The following is a 9323-nucleotide window of genomic DNA, read 5'->3' on the forward strand; positions in this document are numbered from 1 at the left end:
AAAACCACACAGGTCTCTGCCAGGTTTTGCTTTCGGTTTACTAGCAACAGCGCGCAGCGAAGCTAAGTGTTGCCTGTATTGTATTGTTGTTCTTGTGTTCGTTAATAGTTTTAAAATGGGACAAGCTGTCACGACCCCTCTCTCCCTAACTCTACAACATTGGAAAGAGGTGCAAACGTCAGCTCACAATCTTTCAGTAGAAGTTAAAAAAAAAAAAATGGATAACTTTTTGTTCATCAGAGTGGCCCACTTTCAACTGTGGCTGGCCACAGGAAGGAACCTTTAACTTAACCATTGCCTTACAGGTTAAGGCCAAAGTAATGGACCCAGGACCACACGGACACCCGGACCAGGTCCCCTATATTGTCACTTGGGAAGCTCTCATTCTAGAGCCACCCCCGTGGATAAAACCCTTCCTGCCAACCCCGAACCCCCCAATCCCTACCCCATTAACCTTTCCCTCTGCACCCCAACTCCCGTCCCCACTTCTTCCTTCTTTGACTCCCCAGCCCCAACTCCCTCCTCCTCTCCTCCCCTCTCCAGCCCCCCAACCCCCCTCACATTCCTCCCTTTACCCAGCCCTTGTTTCCCTAGAGAGTAAAAAACAGGTACTTCCTGAAAAAGGCAAGCCTATCACCCCAAAGGTTCTGCCACCTGGAGAAGAAGTTCTCTTGGATTTACTGACTGAAGAGCCGCCCCCCTACCAGGGGCACGCCCAGCAGGGGCATGCTCAGCAGCCTCAGGAAGCAGTGGCAGCCGCCCCTCCACCACCGGCCGACCCTGCACCCTCCCCAATGGCCGGCCGACTCCGTGGGCGCCGGGAGCAGGCCCCAGATTCTACCACCACTTCTCGGGTGTTCCCTTTGCGTACAGGAACGGGCGGCCAGTTACAATATTGGCCGTTTTCGGCCTCTGACTTGTATAACTGGAAGACTAACAACCCTCCCTTTAGTAAAGACCCCTCAAAACTAACCTCTCTAATTGAATCCATCTTAGTGACTCATCAGCCCACTTGGGACGATTGCCAGCAACTATTGCAGGTGCTGTTGACTACTGAAGAGAAACAGCGTGTCTTTCTCGAAGCTAGGAAGAATGTTCCTGGGGACGACGGGCGCCCCACTCAGCTGCCCAATGAGATAGACGAGGCTTTCCCCTTGGAACGGCCCAATTGGGATTTCAATACGGATGCAGGTAGGAACCACCTACGCCTTTACCGCCGGTTGCTAATAGTGGGTCTCCAAGGGGCCGCCCGACGGCCCACCAATTTGGCGCAGGTAAAGCAAGTAGTTCAGAAAGTAGAGGAGTCGCCTTCGGCTTTCCTTGAGCGCCTCAAGGAGGCGTATCGCATATAAACTCCTTACGACCCTGAAGATCCAGGGCAGGCTACAAATGTTGCTATGTCTTTCATTTGGCAATCGGCCCCTGATATCAGAAAGAAGTTAGAGAGACAGGAGAATCTTCAAACGTTGTCCCTCCAGGACTTGCTTAAGGAAGCTGAACGCATCTATAATAAGAGAGAGACGCCAGAAGAAAGGGAGGAAAGGCTTAGAAAGGAAACCGAGGAGAGAGAAAATGTGCGTGATCGCAAAAGAACAAAGGAGATGAGTAAGTTGTTGGCCACCATAGTATCAGGGCAGCGACAGGAGCAGGAAAGGCAGAAAGGAGACAAAGCGGGCCCCCTATTGGAAAAAGACCAGTGTGCATACTGCAGGGAAAAGGGACACTGGGTCAAAGACTGCCCTAAGAAACCACCCAGGGGGCCTCGGAGACCAAGACCCCAGACTTCCTTGCTAACCTTAGATGACTAGGGGGGTCCAGGCCAGGAGCCCCCCCCTGAGCCTAGGATAACTCTGGAAGTTGGGGGGCAACCCGTCACCTTCCTGGTGGATACGGGGGCCCAACACTCGGTATTAACCACGACCCCTGGACCCCTGAGTGACCAATCAGCCTGGGTGCAAGGAGCCACTGGAGGGAAGCGATATCGATGGACCACCGATCGAAAAGTACAACTGGCCACCGGTAAGGTAACGCATTCCTTTCTACATGTTCCCGACTGCCCTTACCCTCTACTAGGAAGAGACTTGTTAACTAAGTTAAAAGCACAAATTCACTTTGAAGAAACAGGGGCACGCATTACTGGGCCTAAGGGACAGCCATTACATGTACTAACCCTCGGAATAGAGGACGAGTACAGGTTATATGAACAAAAACCGAACAAAGAGGACCCAGATACACTCCTATGGGTACAGAAATTCCCACAAGCGTGGGCTGAAACAGGAGGTACAGGCTTGGCCGTCCACCAGGCCCCTCTAGTTATCCAACTGAAAGCCGCTACCTCTCCTGTGTCTGTAAAACAATATCCGCTGTCCCAGGAGGCCCGACGAGGAATTCGCCCTCACATAAAGAGACTGTTAGATCAAGGAATACTAGCCCCCTGTCAGTCTCCCTGGAACACTCCGCTCCTTCCAGTCAAAAAGCCGGGAACTCAGGATTATAGGCCGGTGCAGGACTTAAGAGAAGTTAATAAACGGGTTGAAGACATTCACCCAACGGTCCCTAATCCATACAATCTACTGAGCAGTTTGCCCCCTACTCATATCTGGTATACTGTTTTGGACTTGAAGGATGCGTTTTTCTGCTTACGAGTCCACCCCAGCAGCCAGCCTATTTTTGCCTTTGAGTGGAAGGATCCTGAACTAGGAGTGTCGGGGCAATTGACTTGGACTAGACTGCCTCAGGGATTTAAAAACAGCCCCACACTGTTCGATGAGGCATTACATCGGGACCTAGCCGACTTTAGAATCCAACATCCTACGTTAATATTGCTTCAATATGTAGATGATCTCCTGCTGGCAGCTCAAACACAGGAGGACTGCAAATCAGGGACTGAAGACCTCTTACAGACCCTGGGTGCCATGGGATACAGGGCTTCCGCCAAAAAGGCGCAAATTTGTCAGCAACAGGTCACCTATCTAGGATATCAGATCAAGGATGGGCAGAGGTGGCTGACAGAGTCTCGCAAACGGGCAATTATGGATATTGCCCCACCCCAGAGCCAAAGACAGCTGCGGGAATTTCTGGGGACCGCCGGATTTTGCCGCCTATGGATTCCCGGCTTTGCGGAAATGGCTGCCCCCCTGTACCCTCTAACCAAACCAGGGACGCTGTTTGTCTGGGAAAAAACCCAGCAAGAAGCCTTCCAAAACATCAAAGAGGCTCTCTTACAGTCCCCGGCTTTGGGGTTGCCAGATCTAACCAAACCTTTCGAGCTCTTTGTAGATGAAAAACAGGGATATGCTAAAGGAGTCCTGACCCAGAAGCTGGGACCATGGAGACGTCCGGTGGCCTATCTCTCCAAGAAGCTGGATCCGGTGGCGTCTGGATGGCCCCCATGCCTGCGGATGGTCGCGGCAATTGCAGTTCTGGTGAGAGACTCGGGTAAGCTCACCCTGGGACAGCCACTTATCATCCTGGCTCCACATGCTGTAGAGACTCTGGTTAAACAACCACCCGACCGATGGCTTTCTAACGCCCGCATGACACACTACCAAGCCATGCTCCTGAATAAAGACAGGATACAGTTCGGGCCCGTAGTAACTCTAAATCCAGCCACCCTGCTCCCACAACCGGGGGAGGCGGAGCCCCATGACTGCCTACAGATCCTGGCTGAAGTACATGGAACTCGACCTGACTTGACCGACCAGCCCCTCCGAGACGCAGACTTCACTTGGTATACAGATGGGAGCAGCTTCTTGGACAATGGGGAACGGAAAGCAGGAGCAGCCATCACCACCGAGACTGAGGTAGTTTGGGCCGAGGGACTTCCGCCTGGGACGTCGGCACAGCGCGCTGAGCTGATTGCCCTGACCCAGGCACTCAAAATGGCCAAAAGCAAGAGACTTAACGTCTACACTGATAGTCGCTATGCTTTTGCTACGGCTCATGTGCATGGTGAAATCTATCGTAGGCGGGGTTTACTGACATCAGAAGGCAAGGAAATTAAAAACAAACCTGAAATCCTGGCCCTGCTTGAGGCCCTGTTCTTGCCTCGGAAACTGAGCATTATGCACTGTCCAGGGCACCAAAAAGGACAGACCCCGGAAGCCAGAGGCAATCGACTGGCCGACAGGGCGGCCCGAGAGGCAGCGCTAGCTGGGACTCCAACCACCCGGGTCCTCCCTATGACAGCTGAACCTCAGACCAAAAGACTCAGTTCACTCCCCTACAGTCCAGAGGACATAGACGATCTAAAGAAAATGGGGGCCACATTTAACTCTGAAAGAGGGACATGGACTAATAATGGAAAAACAGTGTGGCCCAGGAAGTGGACCCATCAAATAATAGATCGCCTCCACAAAATAACCCACCTCAGCAACCGGAAGATGAAGACCCTCCTTGAACGTGAAGAAGCACTAACATATCTCTTAGGAAAGGAAGACAGTCTACAATCAGTGACTGATCAGTGCACAATATGCGCACGTGTCAATACTGGAAAAACCAAAATAGGACCAGGAGTGCGGGTTCGAGGACAATGACCTGGGACTCACTGGGAGATTGACTTTACAGAAATCAAGCCCGGACTATATGGTTATAAATATCTCCTAGTGTTTGTGGACACCTTCTCAGGATGGGTAGAAGCTTTTCCCACCAAACAAGAAACATCCAGAGTGGTGACAAAGAAGCTACTGGAAGACATTTTTCCTCGGTATGGTATGCCGCAGGTATTGGGGACTGATAATGGGCCTGCGTTCGTCTCCCAGGTAAGCCAGCTGGTGGCCAAACTGTTGGGGATTGATTGGAAATTACATTGTGCTTACAGGCCCCAGAGCTCAGGGCAGGTAGAAAGAATGAATAGAACAATTAAGGAGACTTTAACCAAATTAACACTTGCAACCGGCTCAAAGGATTGGGTGTTCCTCCTGCCCCTGGCCCTTTACCGTGCCCGTAACACCCCCGGCCCCCATGGCCTCACCCCTTTTGAAATTCTGTATGGAGCACCCCCGCCGGCTGTCAATTTTCTTGACCCTCATATATCTGATTATGCTAATAGCCCTTCTTTACAAGCTCACTTGCAGGCACTTCAGATTGTCCAGCGTGAAGTCTAGAGACCTCTTGCGACAGCATACCGGGACCAGCAAAACGACCCTGTCGTGCCTCATCGTTTCCAGATAGGGGATTCTGTGTGGGTCCGTCGCCATCAGACCAAAAACTTGGAACCCCGGTGGAAAGGACCATACATCGTTCTCCTCACCACCCCTACGGCTGTGAAGGTAGACGGAATCGCCGCCTGGATCCACGCGTCCCACGTCAAGGCCGCCCGGACCCCGGAGGAGGCCACAAAGACCCCGGACTGGAAAGTGCAACGTACTCAAAATCCTCTAAAGATAAGACTTACGCGAATATGATTTCCCCTGTTTACTCGCTATTCCTATCCCTATTGGGTTTTGCTTCTCCCAATCCTCACCAGCCGGTAAGACAGACTTGGCAGGTTTTATCCAGCACAGCGGAAGTAGTTTGGCAGATCAGCTCCGATCGCCATCCGTGGGGAGCCTGGTGGCCAGACCTCACCCCGGACGTTTGTCAATTAGTAGCTGGATTACCCCGCCCCTGGGACATACCCAGTTTCACCCCTGATAAGCTCCCGGTGAAAGACTGCACAGGCTTTCCCCACAGGGGGGGCTTTCATGCAGGGTGCTGTGGCCCAGATAAAAAAAGAGATTTAGCAAAAACAGACTTTTATGTTTGCCCTCGAGAGGGTAGGACCCGAGCGGCATCTAACCAATGTGGACAAGAGGGGGACTACTTTTGTGCCTCTTGGGGTTGTGAAACCACGGGAGATGCATATTGGAACCCGAGTTCCACGTGGGGTGGGATCTAATCAATGTAAAAAAGGGACGGCCCTGGGGCATTTCATGCCAATATAAAAGCACGTGCCTACCCTTAAAAATATCTTTTACAGACAAAGGAAGGGCCCTACTTCCTGCCCTATGGACAATAGGCAGACAGTGGGGAATTAGGTGGCATATGGGGCCGCTTGGACCTAAATCCTATGGAACAATATTTCAGATTAGGCTACACCGACAAACAGTAACCCCCATCCTGCCAATAGGGCCCAATACAGTTTTAACTGAACCCAGGGCCCCGGTTGCTAAAAATCCTCCTCTAACTCCTTTGCGTGGTGGCCCAGTGTCTTCCCCGTCCTCAATCAACTCCTCCTACCAACCTGCCCTGGTGACGGTCCCGACTTTATCAGGGACCGAGGAAAGACTCATTGACCTTGTAAAGGGAGCATATACTGCTTTAAACTATTCTGATCCCAGTCGCACCGAGAGCTGTTGGCTTTGTCTAGCCTCCAGTCCTCCCTACTATGAAGGCATTGCTGTAAAAGCTAATTTTTCCATTCATTCCAATCCCCCTTCCGTCTGTAGCTCTCTGCCTACTCACAAGCTAACTCTCCCGGAAGTATCAGAAAGGGGGACATGTTTGGGCAATGTTCCCATCTCCCACCAAGTCCTGTGCAGTAATATCCAGACTGTAACCACTGGACCCCATTACTTGGTCCCTCAGACTGGACTTTATTGGGCTTGCAATACGGGCCTAACCCCTTGTGTATCAGCCGCTATTTTTAATCAAAGTAAGGATTATTGTGTATTAGTACAGATTTGGCCTCGCATTAATTACCATCCTGACAGCTTTGTTCTTCAGTACTTTGACCAACCGACTCATAGAGACAGAAGGGAACCTGTGGCTATTACATTGGCTGTTCTGCTAGGTATAGGAGGAATATCGGCTGGGATCGCCACAGGAGCCACCGCCCTGACACGAGTGGACCACTATTCGCTTCTCCAACAAGCCATGAATAACGACCTAAAGACTCTGGAAAACACCGTCCGAACACTAACAAAGTCTGTAAACTCTTTAGCTGAGGTGGTCCTTCAAAATCGGAGGGGACTGGACTTACTGTTTTTAAAGGAAGGGGGCTTGTGTGTAGCCTTAAGGGAAGAATGTTGTTTTTATGTCAATAGGACAGGAGTGATAATCAAGTCTCTAGATAAACTTAAGGAAAGACTGAACCATAGACAGCGAGAATTTGAGTCTCAACAAACCTGGTATGAGGGGCTGTGGAATAAGTCTCCGTGGTTTACTACTCTAATATCATCCCTAATGGGACCACTAATACTCCTTATGTTAATCCTTACTGTGGGCCCCTGCATCATAAATCGCTTAATACAATTTGTAAAGGACCGCCTATCGGTCGTACAGGCCCTAGTATTAACTCAACAATACCATCAACTTAAACTAACGGAGGAATCTCCAGTTGAATGAAGGATTTCATTCAGGCTAAAAGAAAATGGGGGAATGAAAAGACCCCAGACCCTCAACCCAGAGCCCCATTGTGCTCTTTAGGAAAAACTGCTGCCCCCTCCCCTACATTCCTAAGAAAGCAAAGCAGGACACAGGCTAACTATTAAACACTGAGTCACCACCTGTAGACCTCAGCGTGACGGTAATACATGCCTTAAAGCTAGACATTCCTGGGAAATAGCCGACCCACCTGTCCCTTCCTGTAAAACTTAACCCTAATGGCAGGGTAGCGCGGGATGTAATAAATCACTTGTCAAAATTAGGGAACAAGAAGTTTCGGGGCATTTCGACCAGAACCGGCATGACGGGGCAAGTACCGGCACGTCAGCTCCCCCCCCCCCCCACCTACCCCATCTGACCAGCGTAACCCGACCAATCCCCACCCTGAGCGTAATTTGAAATTAACCAATCATTCCCCCTGTAACCACGCATCTCGCTTCTGTAACCTCGCTTCTGCTGCCCATAAAAATAGGGTGCTTTCAGGCACTTGGTGCGCAAGTCTTCCGATAGACCTTGTCGCCCCGGGTACCCGTGTAACCGGTTCTCAGACATTCAACCCGAACCTTGTGGATCTCGTGGTTGAGTGCACCTGGGAACTGAGGGCGCGCCCGAATAAACCTCTTGCTGATTGCATCCGCACAAGTGGTCTCGTTGTTCCTTGGGGAAGGGTCTCTTCAGATTGAAGGGCACCCCACGCCGGGGTCTTTCATATGTTTACTGAATTTCAATTGTTTGTCTAGGCTGTTGTAGGGAGAGGCAGTCTCTGGCTGTGTTTACGTGGTGAAGAAAGTCCCTCCTCTGTGGGCGGAGTTTTTTCTGCCTGGGCTGGGTGATTTTCTCCTGGGTGGAACTGACATCATAACTGACATAACTATCTTCATAAACCTATTGTGTGATTGTGGTATTTCCCTTGCCAGGTAAGTATGGGAAGGGATGGGAAGGGGTAACAAAGGAGGAGGCTAAATTGCTTGATAAGAAATGTACTCATTATCTTGCCCCTGTAATTGTAACCCCTCTGTACAGTATTTTCACAATTAAAAAAAACCTATTGTGACCTATTGTAACATGGTAAACCTATTGTGACCTCATCACCATTATAGCATCACTAACTAAGTATAACATCAAAATATTATTATCACTCAATATTGTGACATCATATTGCCATTGTGATATCACTGTTCCATTGGGTTTTTCAAACCTATTATGACCTCATAACATTTTACAAAACTCGTGGACTTTGAGCCTATTAACTTGTGAACTTGCACACTTATGATGCATAAAACACAAGACAATCCAATGAGGCACATTGAAGATAACTTTATTCACACTAGAAATGGGCCTGCATTTACCTTGTCATGGGCTGTACACTCAGTGACAGCCCAACCCCAACCACCAAACCTCAGACGTCCAATAGGCATAGTTAATTGGTTTGCAAAACACCAAACTCCCAATTATCATCTCCATGCTCCAAACTTCAATAGGTAAGGCTTTTTCCTTTTCCCTTATTACGTCCTTCTTTATAGACTTTTCCTTCATTTCCTTTTTTTCCCTTCCATAACTTCCTTCTTTTCTTTAGGCTTCTCCACTACACTTCTCTGGACAGGTGGCCAATTGGCTTCCTTCCCCTCCTGTTCTCCCTCAAATTCCACTTCTCCCAGGTCTTTCCCCTCCTGCTGTCTCACCACTTCCTTCCTTGGAGGTCATTCCGTGATTTTCTCCAATTCCATTGCTCTGAACATGCAGCCTATATATAGTTTGAACGCCTCCATCACTCCAGTGGGTTTCCTACCTAACAGTTTTCAACCATCACTTCACAAACTGCCTGTTCCCCAATCAATTCTTCACAGCTCATCATGTGAGGATGACATCCTACCCCCTCCAGCAGCATGCCCTGCTCACTTGTGTGGCACGCCCCATGCACTCCAGTGGGCCAGGTCATGGGGCAACATTGATTAGTT

General features: G+C 49.9%; 1 protein-coding gene across 1 annotated transcript; it reads left to right on the forward strand.

Moving 5' to 3' along the window:
- Positions 1-320: 320 nt before the first annotated feature.
- Positions 321-7326, forward strand: LOC138809084 (uncharacterized). The gene is given in 2 exon segments (XM_069995464.1): positions 321-5401; positions 6897-7326. Coding segments are annotated over 2 exon segments (5511 nt in total).
- The last annotated feature ends 1997 nt before the right edge of the window (positions 7327-9323 follow it).

This window comes from Dipodomys merriami, unplaced genomic scaffold (genome assembly GCF_024711535.1).
Source record: "Dipodomys merriami isolate MVZ:Mamm:240054 unplaced genomic scaffold, mDipMer1.0.p SCAF_483, whole genome shotgun sequence".
NCBI classification, from domain to species: domain Eukaryota; kingdom Metazoa; phylum Chordata; class Mammalia; order Rodentia; family Heteromyidae; genus Dipodomys; species Dipodomys merriami.